The following is an 18,538-nucleotide window of genomic DNA, read 5'->3' as shown; positions in this document are numbered from 1 at the left end:
CCACACAAGAAAAGATTATAAATGGTCTGTACTTATATAGCACTTTACTATACCTGCAAGATACCCAAAGCACTTTACATTATACATCACATTCACCCACACATTCACACACTGATGGCAGAAGCTGCCATGTAAAGCGCTAACCACGACACATCAAGAGCAATGTGAGTGAAGTTTCTTGCCCAAGGACACAACGGACATGACTAGGATGGCAGAAGCTGGATACAAACCAGGAACCCTCAAGTTGATGGCATGCCGCTTTACCATCTGAGCTATGGCACCCCCAAGTATGTCAATCAGTAATAAATCACACACACTCAAATACAGCAAATCTGGGGCTTTAAAATGTTACAATGTATTTCTTATTATATGATGCCTTAAAGCCTTGAACATGCTTAAAATTAATTAATTTCAATGACAGCAGTGATTTGACAGCCCTACTTTTAACAGTTTCATGACAATACGATGTCTACCTACAGTAGACTCTCCTACCCAAAACTGTATTGCGCTTCATGTATAAAAATTGAAGAAACTGATTTTCTCACCATGAAGAGACATAAACATGCTTGGACAAATGAAAATGGCCAATATAAAAAAAGGTGAGAGATACTGAGTATAAAATATAAGTGAGAAATAAAAGTGTTGCTGACGCTTCACTTGAGACCTCCACACTTTTGTGTCACATTCATTTTGAAATTATATTGTTGGTTTTTTTGAGAAAATGGGAAAATAATCTCAACTGACCTCATTATACCTTCTTAGTTGATGCATGTTGAGACCATTAAAGTTGTGAATGACATTATTGGAGCATTGGACTGCAAAAAATATTGTGCAGCTCTATTTATTGACCTATCAAAGGCGTTTGACCGGCCAACCATACAATTTTAGCAGATAGATTGCACAGGATTGGCATATCTGGGCATGCTGTTAACTGGTTTTCTAATTACCTTTCTGATAGAACACAATGTGTCCAGTTTGCTGGGTCTTCTTCATCTTTCTTCATCTGTGTTAAAGGCCGTACCACAGGGTTCAATCTTAGGACCGCTGTTGTTCTCCATTTACGTGAACAATCTTTGTGATAAAATATCAGATGCTGCGTTTCATTTCTATGCAGATGATGCGGTCATATATTGTTCATCCCCCTCTGCAATGCAAACCCTTGAACTCTTGCAGTCTGCTTTTGATGTTGTTCAGTCCCAGCTGACCCAATTTAGGCTCGTGCTAAATGCAGACAAATCTAAGGTGATGTTATTCTCAAATGGCAAACGGCTGCCATTGAACATCCCTAAAATATTGACTACTCATGGGGTCGAGCTTGAGTTGGTCACAACATATAAGTATTTAGGAATTATTATTGATGAGAGATTGTCTTTTAAAGCACACATAGCTTGTCTCTAAGCTTAAAATTAAATTGGGTTTCTTTTTTAGAAATAAGTCTTGTTTTTCCCTAAAAGTTGGGAAATATCTGATCTCACCCACCTTTATTCCTTTACTTGATTATGGAGACGTGCTTTTTATAAATGCACCTGGCATTTACTTGAAAAAACTAGACACTGTATATCACTGTGCCTTACGTTTTTATACTGGTTGTGGAAATCTTGTCCACCACTGTACTTGTATGCAAAGGCAAACTGTCCATCTTTAACTGCCCGAAGACTTTCTCGATGGATAGTTTTTATATATAAATGTCTTCTTGGACTTGTCCCCACATATCTGTGTTCTTTTGTGTGTAGAGACTCCACTCATTACAGCCTACGCTCACAGGATGTCCTCCACATGTTGGTTCCTAGAGCCAACACTGAACTTGGAAAAAAAGCATTCAGTTATGCTGCTCCCTGGTCATGGAATGACATCCAGAAAGATCTGAAGCTACCAGAATTGATCACTTTGGGGGAGTTTAAGTCCATTTTAAAAGATTGAGAAACCAGTTCTCTTGGGAAATGTACTTGCTTTTAAATTCAATTATTACTTAATCATTTTAAATGATTTTTGACCTGTTGTGGTATGACAGCTGTTGTTCTGTTGTATTGTCTTGTTGTAATTTATTATTGTAACTTTGTTTGTGACACCCTCTTTGTCAGGTCGCTCTTGGAAAAGAGATTTTAATCTCAATGAGTCTTTACCTGGTTAAATAAAGGAAATTGATTGACTATTCCATACATATCATAAATGAAAATGATTTAATAGATTAATATATTTGCAAAAGGGGAATAGTAGTGATAAAGTTAAAATTCTTCCAAATGCAAAGTGAAGAAACAGTATTCTTTGTCATTGTATCTGCAGAACAAATTTTTTATAGAACAAACTCACTTATCAAAGAGCTAAGACGTAATTTGTCTTTTCTAAATGCAGATACCAGAGTCAATTATCAGCTGCCTTAGCTTCTAGCACTTCATCAAAAGCTCGGGACACCACATTCACTGCAGTTTGAATTTCATTAATATGTTTGCAAATGCAGCATGAGTGTAGAGCCCAAATCCCTCTGGTTTTGGGTAATTACTATATATTCACACAAGTAGCCGTTATCTGGATGGGATTAAGTCAACGAGCACGGGGACTTCTGGCCTGGTCATCACCATGGGACCACCCTAATTCACTGCCCTCAAGAAATACACCCGCCTACTTAGTGGTTGCTTGGAGACTGTTTCTCCTCACAAAGCCACAACAGTGCTACTTGTGTTGATTACGCCTGCAAGTAATTCATTCATTCCTAATGGAGACAATCTGTTTTAAGAAAAGATCATTAATTTGAACAGATACATTTCAGTCGCCACAAAGGTAACCTTAATATTTCCATGAATGTAAACATGTTCGTTTGGATGACTGTATTAGTTTTAAAGGAAGGACATTGCTTATAGGGCATTAAATAAAACATGAATTACTGAAAGGACATTGTTTATCAGAGATGACATGAAAATATTTGACTTTCTCTGTCAATGGTCATCATTTGTTCTAGTCCTGAAGGTGATAGCATACTCTTGTTGCGGTTTATACACTGTAGAAATTCACATTAAAAAACATACTGCTCCCCTCACCTCCCAGGGGGTGATCAAGGGTGATGGGTTAAATGCAGAGAATAATTTTGCCACACCTAGTGTGTGTGTGACAATCATTGGTACTTAAATATATGTTTTTGTTTGTATAACCTTACTTTGATTTGCATATTGCAATTGCACTTTTCACCATTGAGACCATCCGGACGAGGTCTGGCCAACCACATCTAGACTCGCCCACAGACACCACACAGCGACAACTTTTTTTGCCACCTGTGTCGGCACAACCTACTGAATGCAGCAATCACCCTGAGGAGCTACCCTCTCAACCATTGGCGACGTCCAAGAGGCCGACTTAGGACACGCTGGGGGGACCCCATCCAGAACAACCTGAACAGGTCTGAGATAGGAATTTCGTTTGACGGAGTGACATAACTGGTTAAAGACCAGGCAGCCTGTAGGAATCGTGTTGCAGCATTGTCACGGCAGTGATTAGTCCCCAACTACTACTAATTGTATTTGCTTCCTTTAGAAAAATTATCCAAACATCAACCGAATCAAAATCTCAGTTTTTTTGACAGGACTGTAGTGGATTGTCTGAACTATATCAAATCCAAATGTGCAAAATGCAAACCCTATGCATTGTTCAATTATTGAATAGTTTATTGTGTATTAAATAAAAGTTAATGTCAGAATTTGAGTCTTTTGTGTTACTTTTGGTGTTTGAAACAATTACAATTTCACTTTACTGACCTGATGTCGTCCTCATTGGCAAATATAATGACCACTCGGGCATTTGGGTTCTCACTCAGCCTTCGTATAATCTTGTCAAATTCCCCAGCTTTTGGTTCACGTGGAATTTTCACCGACTGGGAGATGCACAGGCCACCTAATTTGGAGACAAAAAAAGAAAATATTTTGAATATCTTAACATTCTTAGTCCATTGTATATGGAGACAAAGCAATTATCTGCATGGTGCTACCAATTGTAATGGTAATTTGACAGTATTAATCAATTACCTGAGTGCTAACAGTATGTCACAAACCAGCTTGACGCATTTACCCTGAGCAATTCCCCTCTGAAAGGAATAAAGATAGTCCTTGCCCCCTTTGAGATACTCTGCTATGGCAAAACCTGCTCTCAGATATACGGAATGGAAAAAAAGAATAGTAGATGCCATTTCATTATCGTTGCTCATGTGCATGAAAAGTCACTACTGCCTAAACCACTATCACACGCTATCATGATAATGTGGGTGAATTTAATAATGTTTTTTTTTCTTCCACCACTGTAGGATTCATTGGGCATGTTTTTTTTTTTAGAAAAATTGCATTAAAAGGTTGTGTTTGTATCACAGCCATAACACAGCAACTCTGGATTGTCCATTCACTTGACTGGTTAGCGGATTAGCAGTTACTTCAGTAGAGGAGAAAACACACATTCCATGTGATGCAATGTCTCTATTTGTGGCAATGCTCCCTTTTCCACCACATTAACTGCCTGATTTTATTTTGTAATTTTGCAACTAAAACTTGCCAATTCAAAATGTTTTTGCCTAACAAAAATAAGATCCTATTGTTATGGTGCAATCCATGGTGAGACATCATCCTTCCATTTATACATGTGTGTTCAGTGTAAAACCATTTTATTCAAGTTGTTGCCTAAAAGCAAGCAGGAAATTTGAAATAGATGTCCAGTATACGGCACCTATGGACAGTTATTGGTATTGTAGAGATAGTGTGATGATCTCATGTTGGAGTGCATAAGGAATAATAAACATTGGGAGAACATTTCCCTTTCAGGATGACAACAACACAGAGAACATCAGAATTTCAACAACTAAATCGCCAGCAAACCCAGCCTAAAATCTAACTGAAAATATATTGGGTGACAAGAAAACAACTGAGCACAGGAGATGACCTCTTAATCTGACATTTGCATGAAGAGTGGTTTAAATATTGGTGAGATCTGTAATGGTGACATAGCCCCATCCGAAAACACTGAATATTGCTATAAAATGAAAAGGTGGTGTAGCTATTAGTCGCAGAGATGTTTGCCCCAATAAAGAATTTCAGTTCTTCATTTAACTAAATTCGAATAGTATTTTTGTTTCTTTAATAATAGAAATACATGGGCACAAGCACTGTTATATTGAAGTGTGTCACTGTTCTATATCCATTGCCCAATCTCAAGTATACATACATTCATGTCCATGGACATTCTCATTCATTCAGGTCACTTTTTTATCTTATTATTTATGCTAGATTATATTTAATTCTATTCATTTGTTATACATTTACTCTATACGTACTTTATATTTTCATTATATGTTTTACTTGTATTTTATCCTTTATTCCAACTGAATGGTTCTTACTATTTTACATGTTTTATTATTTTTACTTTCCAGCGTTCCTCAGATGGTTATCGGCCATGGCTGTGGGAGCGCTTTGTGTCAGTGTCCTGGTGGCCGTGTTCTGGTGACCTCCTGGTGCAGATGGGATAGGGTTTCTTCACTTAGCTCCTCTGTACTCAGCGCTGCATTCATTTGTGCATGTGTGTGTGTGTGTGTGTGTGTGTGTGTGTGTGTGTGTGTGTGTGTGTGTGTGTGTGTGTGTGTGTGTGTGTGTGTGTGTGTGCATGTGTGTGATGATGGGGCATGTGAGTCATTGGGTTATTTTTTTTTTATCTGTAAAGCACTTTGTGTTGCATTTCTTGTATGTATAGCGCTTTATAAATAAAGTTTAATTGATTGTATACTCCGGGCAGTCAATCGATAGCAACTGGATTGTTCAGTTTTATCTATGTTTGCCTCTCATCCGAGCAGGGTTCCTCAGTTCATGCTCGTAGACATAGATTGGTCAGATCAAGTCTAAATGCATGTGCCAAAGCCCTAACAATGTATACACTAACAAGAGGAGTGCGTGTTCAGGCGAGGAGGGTTTTGCTCTGTTGTGGTTTAAAAAGATGCAAATGAGTAACCCCTTGGTCAATGCCAACAGCAGTCACTAGAATGGATTTCCTCCATGTTAGTATTGAGGTATTGTATGGCAAAACAATTGCTGTAAAACGACCTCTTACAAACCGTTACCAGTCGTTCGATTGTAACCCTCCACGTTAGCGTTCAATTCAGTTGGAACAAAATAGGAATTTTCCCGTTCCAGGTGCCCGTCTCCATTGTTATTTATTGAAGGCTAAATTGTTGAGTCTTTTCAGAATGATTGAAAGGACAGTATTTTATGTGTGAGATAGGTGAAAGGTGGTCAGGGATGATTTTCTACTTTGACATAACTCCTCTCCGAGCTGCCACCTTATTGTGGTAGAGGAGTTTGCGTGTCCCAATGATCCTAGGAGCTATGGCTTCCATGCCCCCTGGTAGGGTCTCCCAAACAAACAGGTCCTAGGTGAGGGATCAGAAAAAGAGCAGCTCGAAGACTTCTATGGAAATGCAAAAATCGAGACTCCGATTTCCCTCGCCCGGACGCAGGTCACCGGGGCACTCCTCTGGAGCCAGGCCCGGAGTTGGGGCACGATGGCGAGCGCCTGGTGGCCAGGCCTGTCCCCATGGGGCCCGGCCGGGCACAGCCCGAAGAGGCAATGTGGATCCCACCTCCAATGGGCTCACCACTCATGGGAGGGGCCATAGAGGTCGGGTGCGTTGTGAGCTGGGTGTTAGCTGAAGGCAAGGAACTTGGCGGTCCGATCCTCGGCTACATAAACTAGCTCTTGGGACGTGGAATGTCACCTCGCTGGGGGGAAAGGAGTCTGAGCTAGTGTGCGAGGAGGAGAAGTTCCGGCTGGATATAGTCGGACTCACTTCGACGCACAGCAATGGCTCTGGAACCAGTTCTCTCGAGAGGGAATGGACTCTCTTCCACACTGGTGTTGCACGCAGTGAGAGGCGACGGACTGGGGTAGCAATTCTTGTTGCACCCTGGCTCAAAGCCTGCACGTTGTAGTTCAACCCAGTGGACGAGAGGGTAGCTTCCCTCTGCCTTCGGGTGGGGGCACTGGTACTGACTGTTGTTTGTTCTTATGCACCAAACAGCAGTTCAGAGTACCCACCCTTTTTGGATACACTCGAGAGAGTACTAGAAAGTGTTCCCCCGGGTGATTCCCTTGTCCTACTGGGGGACTCCAACGCTCATGTTGGCATTGACAGTGAAACCTGGAGAGGCGTGATTGGGAATAATGGCCGCCCGGATCTGAACCCGAGTGATGTTTTGTTATTGTGCTTTTTTGCTTGTCACAGATTGTCCATAACAAACACCATGTTTAAACATAAGGGTGTCCATATGTGCACTTGGCACCAGGACACCGTAGGCCGCAGTTCCATGATCGACTTTGTAGTTGTGTCATCGGATTTACGGCCTCATGTTTTGGACACTCGGGTGAAGAGAGGGTCAGAGCTTTCTACCGATCACCACTTTGTGGTGAGTTGGCTACGATGGTGGGGGAGGATGCCGGACAGACCTGGCACGCCCAAACGCATTGTGAGGATCTGCTGGGAACGTCTAACAGAGTCTCCTGTCAGAGAGTTTCAATTCCCACCTCCGGAAGAACTTTGAACATGTCACGAGGGAGGTGCTGGACATTGAGTCTGAGTAGACCATGTTCCGCACCTCTATTGTCGAGGCGGCTGATTGGAGCTGTGGCCGCAAGGTAATTGGTGCCTGTCATGGCGGTAATCCTAGAACCCGTTGGTGGAAACCAGCGGTGAGGGATGCCGTCAAGCTGAACAAAGAGTCTTATCGGTTTTTTTTTACTAATAGGGCTCTGGAGGCAGCTGACAGGTACCGACAGGCCAAGCGGTGTGCGGCTTCAGCGATCGCGCAGGCAAAAACTTGGACATGGGAGGAGTTCGGGGAAGCTATTGAAAACGACTTCCGGATGGCTTCGAAGCGATTCTGGACCACCATCCGCCGCCTCAGGAAGGGGAAGCAGTGCACTGTCAACACCGTGTATGGTGAGGATGGTGTTCTGCTGACCTCGACTGCGGATGTTTTGGATCGGTGGAGGGAATACTTCGAAGACCTCCTCAATCCCACCAACACGTCTTCCTATGAGGAAGCAGTACCTGGGGAATCTGTGGTGGGCTTTCTTATTTCTGGGGCTGCGGTTGCTAAGGTAGTTAAAAAAAAAAAGTTCCTTAAGGCTCTGGCTGCTGTGGGGCTGTCTTGGTTGACAATACTCTGCAGCATCGCGTGGACATCGGGGGCGGTACCTCTGGATTGGCAGTGGTTCCTCTCTTTAAGAAGGGGAACCGGAGGGTGTGTTCCAACTATCATGGGATCACAATCCTCAGCCTTCCCGAGAAGGTCTATTCAGGTGTACTGGAGAGGAGGCTACGCCGAATAGTCGAACCTCGGATTCAGGAGGAACAGTGCGGTTTTCGTCCTGGTCGTGGATCTGTGGACCAGCTCTTTACTCTCGGCAGGGTCCTTAAGGGTGCATGGGAGTTTGCCCAACCAGTCTACATGTGCTTTGTGGACTTGGAGAAGGCATTCGACCGTGTCCCTCGGGAAGTCCTGTGGGGAGTGCTCAGAGAGTATGGGGTATCGGACTGTCTGATTGTGGCGGTCTGCTCCCTGTACGATCAGTGTCAGAGCTTGGTCCGCATTGCCGGCAGTAAGTCGGACACGTTTCCAGTGAGGGTTGGACTCCGCCAAGGCTGCCCTTTGTCAGCGATTCTGTTCATAACTTTTATGGACAGAATTTCTAGGCGCAGTCAAGGCATTGAGGGGATCCGGTTTGGTGGCTGCAGGATTAGGTCTCTGCTTTTTGGACATCATGTGGTCCTGATGGCTTCATCTGGCCAGGATCTTCAATCAATCAATCAATCAATCAATCAATCAATCAATCAATCAATCAATCAATGTTTATTTATATAGCCCTAAATCACAAGTGTCTCAAAGGGCTGTACAAGCCACAATGACATCCTCGGTACAGAGCCCACATACGGGCAAGGAAAACTCACCCCAGTGGGACGTCAATGTGAATGACTATGAGAAACCTTGAAGAGGACCGCATATGTGGGTAACCCCCCTCTAGGGGAGACCGAAAGCAATGGATGTCGAGTGGGTCTGACATAATATTGTGAAAGTCCAACACATCAGCGAAAGTCCAGTCCATAGTGGGGCCAGCAGGAACCATCCCGAGCGGAGACGGGTCAGCCGCGTAGAGATGTCCCCATCCGATGGACAGGCTAGCGGTCCACCCCGGGTTGGGAGCAGAGTAGAAAAGAAAGGAAAAGAAACGGCAGATCAACTGGTCTAAAAAGGGAGTCTATTTAAAGGCTAGAGTATACAAATGAGTTTTAAGATGAGACTTAAATGCTTCTACTGAGGTAGCATCTCTAACTTTTACCGGGAGGGCATTCCATAGTATTGGAGCCCGAATAGAAAACGCTCTATAGCCCGCTGACTTTTTTTGGGCTCTGGGAATCACTAATAAGCCAGAGTTCTTTGAACGCAGATTTCTTGCCGGGACATATGGTACAATACAATCGGCAAGATAGGCAGGAGCTTGACCGTGTAGTATTTTATACGTAAGTAGTAAAACCTTAAAGTCGCATCTTAGGTGCACAGGAAGCCAGTGCAAGTGAGCCAGTATAGGCGTAATATGATCAAACTTTCTTGTTTTTGTCAAAAGTCTAGCAGCCGTATTTTGTACCATCTGTAATCTTTTAATGCTAGACATAGGGAGGCCCGAAAATAAAACGTTACAGTAATCGAGACGAGATGTAACGAACGCATGGATAATGATCTCAGCATCGCTTGTGGACAAAATGGAATTAATTTTTGCGATATTACGGACATGAAAGAAGGCCGTTTTAGTAACACTCTTAATGTGTGACTCAAACGAGAGAGTTGGGTCGAAGATAATACCCAGATTCTTTACCGAGTCGCCTTGTTTAATTGTTTGGTTGTCAAATGTTAAGGTGGTATTATTAAATAGATGTCGGTGTTGAGCAGGACCGATAATCAGCATTTCCGTTTTCTTAGCGTTGAGTTGCAAAAAGTTAGCGGACATCCATTGTTTAATTTCATTAAGACACGCCTCCAGCTGACTACAATCCGGCGTGTTGGTCAGCTTTAGGGGCATGTAGAGTTGAGTGTCATCAGCATAACAGTGAAAGCTAACACCGTACTTGCGTATGATGTCACCTAGCGGCAGCATGTAAATACTAAAGAGTGCAGGGCCAAGAACCGAACCCTGGGGAACTCCGCACATTACCTAAACATAGTCCGAGGTCACATTGTTATGGGAGACGCACTGCATCCTGTCAGTAAGATAAGAGTTGAACCAAGACAAGGCTAAGTCTGACATACCAATACGTGTTTTGATACGCTCTAATAAAATATTATGATCGACGGTATCGAAAGCGGCGCTAAGATCAAGAAGCAGCAACATAGATGACGCATCAGAATCCATCGTTAGCAATAGATCATTAGTCCTTTTTGCGAGGGCTGTCTCCGTAGAGTGATTTGCCCTGAAACCGGATTGAAAAGGTTCACAGAGATTGTTAGTCACTAAGATGTCATTTCATAGCGACCGTTATGTCACACAATACCTCAGTGCTAACGAGGGGAAATTCCATTCTAATGACTGCTGTTGGTATTGACAAAGGGGTTGCTCCTTAACATCTTAGTAGTTGTTTTTATATGCCAAATCAGCAAAAAAAGTATTGCCTTGGCAAGTATACTTTGTTGGGGCTTTTGGCACCAGCATTTAATACACATTTATTTAAAAGTTAAGCTGATGCATTCAGCTCAAAATAACTAGTGACAAGGAAACAAATGTATGTATGACAGAAGAAAAGTTTTTGAATTTTTTGCCATGTGTAGTGTTTTCACTGTATCTGTGGCCATTCCATAGTGGAAGCCTTGCCAAAATTGAAGCAGAGGTTTATCCGTCTACTCCTCTGTGTCATTACACTTACACTACCATGAGAGGCTCATGGGAAATTTAGATGCAGCTCTCCACTCTGTGAGACTCTATCAATCATTCTATGCCTTTGCCTTACTGGTACTTCAATCCCCCATTCCCACAACATCTGTTGTGTGGAAGCAGAGCACTCATCCTTTCCTTTTCTTCTCTCCCCACATCACTGGCAGCCACATGCCACCTCTGGAGAGAAGAGGGGGAGGACCAGGGGATAAGAACTCAGCATCTGGGATTTGGGACACAATGAGCCTGACTAGTGTTGTAACTGTTAGTTATTGTGTACACACAGCAATTTGATTCATTGCCAACACAACCCATTCATTCATTAATGGTAATTCTCATATTGGTTAGTTAAAGTGAAATGACACTCAAACCCTCAACATACTTCGATTTATAATGTGCCGGGACCCGTCTTTCCCTCCGCAAAGTATGCTAAATTGTGCTGAGTTATTATAAATATAAAGTTGTACAGTTGTAATACATGCATGTTTGAACGTGTATGGTTGAATCTATACATTTCCAGAAGCTCTAATCTAATTTGCCTCCTTGAACTCGATAATATCCATTGTAAAGAAGAAAAGAAACTATTTTAGATGTGCATCAGCTAATCCACAAATATTTTTTTCCCAATTTTGTTCTCGTCTCTAGAGAATAACAGACTCATCTGTAGCTTTGGAAATGTACATTAAAACCACCCAAGAATGACAACTACAAAAAAAACAAAACAACAACTACCCAATAGAGCAGTGTTTTTCAACCTTTTTTGAGCCAAGGCACATTTTTTTCATTGGAAAAATCCAGAGACACACCACTAGCAGAAAACATAAAAAAATGAAACTCAGCAGCCGATATTGAAAGTAAAAAGTTGTTCTGCAATTGTTGGATATAACTATAACCAAGCATTCATCACTATAGCTCTTGTCTCAAAGTAGGTGTACTGTCACAACCTGTCACATCACGGCGCAACTTATTTTGAGTTTTTTGGTGTTTTCCTGTGTGTAGTGTTTCCTATTTTGTTGTTGATTGTCATGTCATGTACAGACGTACTTTGTGGACGCCGTCTGCTGCTCCACACGCTGTAAGTCTTTGCTGTCATCCAGCATTCTGTTTTTGTTTACTTTGCAGCCAGTTCAGTTTTAGTTTCGTTTTGAATAGCCATCCCTAAGCTTCAATGCCTTTTCTTAGCGGCACTCGCTTTTTGTTTATTTTTGGTTTAAGCATTAGATACCTTTTTACCTGCACGCTGCCTCCCACTGTCGTCTGCGTATTGTGATCACAACAGACTATGTTCGCGACATCCAAAAAGCAATTAGCTACCTGCTGCCACCTATTGATATGGAAGAGTATTACACGGTTACTCTGCCGAGCTCTAGACAGCACAGACACTCAACAACGACACATTATTTGCAGATTATAATTACTGGTTTGCAAAAAATATTTTAACCCAATTAGGTGAATGGACATCATCTTCCATGGCACACCAGAAAATATCTCACGATATACTAGTGTGCCGCGGCACAGTAGTTGAAAAACACTGCCATAGAGCTTGAAACTACATTAAGACTCTTTGAGGACCAAAACCTGTTTCGTACGTGAAGTTGCAGACCAAATAAGATGTTGCTCCGTGATTCCTGTCACACTGTTTGACACAAGACTCTGGATTGACAGCAAGGCTGAAAGTGACCTTAACGTGACAAGCTACAGCTCACCGGTCTACACCGTGTGTCTGACAGGTAAATGACAGTCCAAATGAGTCTAAAGGTTACATTTGGGGCTTTTGGACTCAAGCAAAAAGGTGCTCAATCAAAGAAAGCAAAAACAATACACCTATAAAGAAGTGTTTGGAATGGGATGCAATAAATAACACACCTAAGAAAAAAGCCACAGAACAACAACACAGAGCAACTTCATTGTTACACAAAACCAAGGCAATTTCAAAATGCAACTTTCTGCCTTTAAGAAACACTAAAATAAATCAAGAAAATAAATTGTGGTAGTCAGTAAAAGTTTTATTTTTAGATTAAGCAGAGTGAAAATATTATGGAATCACTCAGTTCTGGGTAAAATTATGGCATAATAAAAATAAAAAAAATCAACAAAAAAAACATTACAACAAAACACTAGTACATTGTTGCACCAAAAGCTTGCAGTCTCTCAGATCTAGAATTCCATGCATCCATCCATCCATCTTCTTCCGCTTATCCGAGGTCGGGTCGCGTGGGCAGCAGCATAACACTTCCTAAAACTAAGCCCAGACTTCCCTCTTCCCAGTCACTTTGTCCAGCTCCTCCCGGCTGGCCTGGCGTTCCCAGGCCAGCTGGTAGACATAGTCTTCCCAATGTCTCCTGGGTCTTCCCCATGGCCTCGGGAGGCGTTCAGGTGGCATTCTGACCAGATGCCCGAACCACCTCATCTGGCTCCTCTCAATGTGGAGGAGCAGCGGCTTTACTTCGAGCTCCTCCCGGATTACAGAGCTTCTCACCCTATCTCTAAGAGAGAGCCCCGCCACCCGGCGGAGGAAACTCATTTCGGCCGCTCGTACCCGTGGTCTTATCCTTTCGGTCATAAGCCAAAGTTCAAGATCTGGACTTAATTCGTGACAAACTACTATTCATCCACCTTGCTCCAATTTTCTCTCATTGTTGTTGTCAAATCAGCTTTGATCTGACAACAGATCTGATTATTGTCATGGACCATTTTTATAAATTTCCAACGTAGATATACTATTGGATTGAGATTTGGACTATTTTCAGGTCATTAAATTAACTTTATATATCTTCCTTCAAAGAAAGCTTTTACTGTTTTTGCTTTATGGCATGCAATGTCATCATCCCCATACATCCTTTCCATTAATAGAATAAGAAAAGTGTCCAAAAGGACATTGTAAACGTATGCATTTGTTGAAGATGTAATGACACCCATCTTCGCAGTGCCATTACCAGACGTAAAGCCCCATATCATCAACGACTGTAGAAATCTAAATGTTTGTCTTCAGGCAGTTGTCTCACTGTAACGGGCACCAGCATCATCACTGAATACAACCTTATTTAAAGGGGCTCTATTATGCAAAACCAACTTTTCTTATCTATTTATATCTGTTTTTGTGTATTTGGGATCTGCTTAAGTCCAGTACATTTGTAATCAAACCATGGAGGCACGACAGAGATCTTAATAAAACAAGTGTGCCTTCTTTCATACTTTCTCCAAACAAGCGTGTGGCGTGTTTCGTATTGGTGACGTCAGCGCATATACAGTGATGGGCAAGCTACTTGGAAAATGTAGTAAGGTAAGCTTACAAGTTACTCTCGATTAAACGTAGATAAGCTACAGGTGAAGCTATCCCCGGAAAATTGTAGCAAGCTACACTACAAGCTACATGGCAAAAGTAGCTTGCTACATCAAAGCATGTATAAAATCAATGTTAATGTAACTAAAAGGGGGTCCATTACTATTAACTATCTGTCATGTTCATCTGTACAACTACCTTCAGGGGGTACCGCACCCCACTGTAATTGAGTTTGCCTTTTCTTTGGCCTACCCCTATAATGTTATTTATTTTCTCTACCTATAGTACAAAATAGCATCTATCTATATCTTGACAAAAAAAAAAAAAAGACTTGTGTGTTGTTTGGGTTGGTAATGGTTATGTGCAGTAAAACTTTTAACTCACCTTAATGTGTGTTCCTAACAGTGTTGGGTTAGTTACTGAAAACCAGTAACTAGTTACAGTTACTAGTTACTTTATTTCAAAAGTAACTCAGTTACTAACTCCGTTACTTGTACCAAAAAGTAATGTGTTACTGTGAAAAGTAACTATTTAGTTACTTCTTCTACTTTTTTTTTTTAAACTCCCATTAATGCTCTTTTAGCCTTCATTTCAATACTGTTATTGCACTGGAGAATAATACAATGCGTTGATCAACTTGACATGCATTTGCATCACTGAACTCTGCTGAGCAATGTGGTCTACATACAACACACAAAGACAAAGATATGTTTCAAAGGGCCAATTTATTTTACGGCAGAACAAATTGACAAAACTATTTTAAATAGCTGCAACATAACATACATAAGTAACAAAGAGCATAATAACACTAACACTAACCACGTTAAACCCAGATTCCGAACTAACAAAGGTCTTAACTCCTTCAATATGGAATGCACTCCCAACAGGTGTAAAATAAAGGGCATCTCTATCCTCCTTCAAAACCGCACTAAAAGAACACCTCCAGGCAATTACAACCCTAAACTAACACCCCCCTTCCACATAATACTTCTTCGGATTGTAAATAATCAAATGTAGACACTTTTTCTCATACTTTCTGATATCTCTCTCTCTGTGTCCACTACCTGCTGTACATATCCTACCAAGTCAGTCCTACACTGTTCCAATGTCCATTTCTCTGATGATGCAATTGTTGATGCTGATTGTTGATGACTGAAGTGTTGATACCAACCAAACCTAACCCCCCCCCCAGCCCCCCTCCATATCCCACACCCCGGATTGTAAATAATGTAAATAATTCAATGTATATACTCTGATGATTATCTTGTGTGATGACTGTATTATGATGATAGTATATATTTGATAGTATATATCTGTATCATGAATCAATTTAAGTGGACCCCGACTTAAACAAGTTGAAAAACTTATTGGGGTGTTACCATTTAGTGGTCAATTGTACGGAATATGTACTGTACTGTGCAATCTACTAATAAAAGTTTATATCAATCAATCAATCAATCAATCAATCAATCAATCAATCAATCAATCAATCAACAACATAGCTGTAAACCTGGCTTCACCTAAGGAAGGCACACGTGACATACACAAAGCCTAACCAGGCAGATTTGAATTGTTGTTTTGGGCAGTAGATGGGATCTTTGATCCAAGACACAACTTACATTTAAATAAAATGTTATTTTCTTTGTGCTCGACAAAAGAATAGAAGTGAGAATATCTCATACTTTCCAACCATCCCGAATTTCAGTGCCTCTCCCCAGGACAACCATTCTCCCCAATTTCTCCCGATTTCCAGCCGGACTTAAGGCACGCCCCTTCCAGGTCCGTGCAGACCTGAGTGAGGACCGCCTGTCGTCACGTCCGCTTGGCCAACCAAAAAGTAACCGCAGAACACTATACCCGTATTCCGTATAGTCGTATAGTGTTCTGTGGTTACTTTTTGGTTGGCCAACGGTTTACGTTGTATTGCGCACCACCCTCCCCTCCCTCCCCTCTCCTTCCCACACCCAGACACACACAGAGCGCAGAGGAAGAATCAGAAGCACGTCACTCCAGCGCTGTAATAAAACACACTCAGATCTTCTGTTTCTAGCCGATACTACATAAAAAATAACGTAAAATAACGCAGTAACGCACCATGTAGTAACGGTAACTGAGTTACTGAATATAAAAAATAACGCGTTAGATTACTAGTTACCGCCGAAACTAACGGCGTTACAGTAACGCGTTACTTAACGCGTTAGTCCCAACACTGGTTCCTAAATTTGTGTTGGATGTCTTTGATGAAGAGAACAGTTATGATTTTGGTTTACAGAGTAAACAACTAAAAACTAAGGTTTTGGGGCATTGTTTTCTCGAAACGCATACATGTGTCTAAATATGGCCAAGAACACGCATTATTGTGGGCTTCCTGGACGTTGCCTTCATCACTAAAGGAAAAATCGAATCTGCAGAAGAGAATTCCTCTGCCATTTTCTTATTTCTTATTTTTTTCTTATTTCTTATTTTTTGAGTTGTCAGCTTGAACCGTCCCTCTGTCTCCGACTCCCTCATCGTCATGTTACATGAGTGCGTGTTTGTTACGATTTTGCTTACTAGTTTCGATGACACGCCTTATCTTGCCTCTGATCGGCCAGTCTGTAATGTTTCGCTCTAACCTTAGCCAATTGTGACTCATCATATGAACACCGACCAATCATTGCGGCTTTTCACCGTATATATGGATGTTCTCATTCATCCAGTTCATTGTATTTTCTCTGTATTTTTTTTGTCATGTTTCGCAGTCCATTTTCTCTCTTTGTAGCTTGTAGCTTTGATGTAAGCTACCTCGCTACATGGGTCTAAAGGTAGCTAAGCTACAGGAAAAGCTACTTGTTAAATAAGTAGCTAAGCTACTGCCAAGCTATTGTAATGTAGTTAAGCTACGTAGCTTAGCTACATCACTAGGTATCACATATATGGTAAGGTTCTGCCAGATAAACTTTGCGCAAATCTGCCATTGTAGTCTTGTTCTCTGCATTTCTAAAACAGTACATCATTTTAACTGACACTGTATGTCAGTAGACTCGATATGGAAGCACTAAAAACTACAACATGGCTGACAGAGAGAAGACGCAGTCAAAGTGAAGGCACGTAATTAAGCCGGCCCACAAAACAGCACATCCTAAAGATACAGTCAGAAAGTGGCTTGAATGGTCTGTAAATAAATCTATGCAAAATGTTGATCAAAGAACCATCATTAAATGTTATGTAGACCACAAGGAAGTGTTTTAAATGTAGAAAAATCTATGACCCTTTAAATCTTATTTCTTTTAGGCGGTCTCTTACAGGTCGGTCACATATGGTGACTCCGGTTTCTGCCCATTTGTTCTGCTGTGCATTTTCTGTTTTTAAGACATATTGCTTTTTGTTTTCTATCTTGACACTATGATGTTTTCTTTGGTCTACCAGTATGCTTGCCTTTTACAACATTCTCACGATGTCTGTACATGGTCCAGATGTTAGACACAACTGACTGTGAACATTTAACATATTTTGCAACATTGCATGATGATTTCCCTTCTTGACGATGTTTGATGAGTCTCCCCTGTTTTGCAATGGCATTCTTTCGTGTTGGAGCCATGATTCATGTCAATCAACCTGGTGCTACATCCGTGCTACAGCTCTCCAAGGTTTGAACACAAATGAAGAGATTTAATCTGATGCAGATGTTGGCTTTGTAAATTGAAAATTTACAGGGTGATTCCCTCTGCTCGATCTATAAATTAAATTATTTTACCACCATTTATATTCTAGATTTCTCTTAGTGAATCTTAAAAAAAGTTGCCATTTGAAATGACTGTATATATGTGTAATGTTTGTAATCTGCTTTTTTTTCTTAAAAATTAAACAATTGAGTGAACATATTCCAAGTTTGGTAATTCCATATTTTTTTGCTAGGTGTTGTAGTTGGTTAAAATTGTAAATGCGTAGCACTAACACACACACAAGCAAAGCTGATGGGCAAATGCAGCAAGACGTTTGAGACATGTCACCTTACACATCACTGTCATGAAGAATACAACAACGTCACAGCTTCCTTTAAATCATTGAATAGGGGGACACCCAATAAGTACAGAGCATGCATAGCGCTGTAAGCTTTCATCTAACCTAGCACCATGAACACTGTACTGTAGTTCTGGCTACTGACCATTCATATATAGAATGTTCGCCCCTGTGTTCAAAGTTATTCTATACCGGGGCAATCTGACAAGATAATGGGAGTGAAAACTGTTACCGATCATACACCTGCCGCCTCTCTTTCTGAGCGCACCTCGGGACACACCCACGGGCGTTCCTCTCCGGCTACAGTCGCGC

At 41.4% G+C, this 18,538-nt stretch overlaps 1 protein-coding gene across 2 annotated transcripts in view; it reads right to left on the bottom strand.

Annotated features, from left to right (window-relative positions):
* Positions 1–18,538, bottom strand: part of LOC133653685 (metabotropic glutamate receptor 4-like) — a 448,987-nt gene that overhangs the window by 74,435 nt on the left and 356,014 nt on the right. For both annotated transcript variants that reach the window (XM_062053243.1, XM_062053244.1), the window contains one exon: positions 3,747–3,882. In XM_062053243.1, coding sequence (XP_061909227.1) covers positions 3,747–3,882 — 136 coding nt within the window. The remainder of the gene's footprint in view (positions 1–3,746; positions 3,883–18,538) is intronic.

The sequence above is a fragment of the Entelurus aequoreus genome, linkage group LG07, assembly GCF_033978785.1.
Source record: "Entelurus aequoreus isolate RoL-2023_Sb linkage group LG07, RoL_Eaeq_v1.1, whole genome shotgun sequence".
Classification (NCBI taxonomy): domain Eukaryota; kingdom Metazoa; phylum Chordata; class Actinopteri; order Syngnathiformes; family Syngnathidae; genus Entelurus; species Entelurus aequoreus.
Note: the sequence above shows the minus strand (reverse complement) of the source record. Positions and strands in the feature narration are given on the sequence as shown.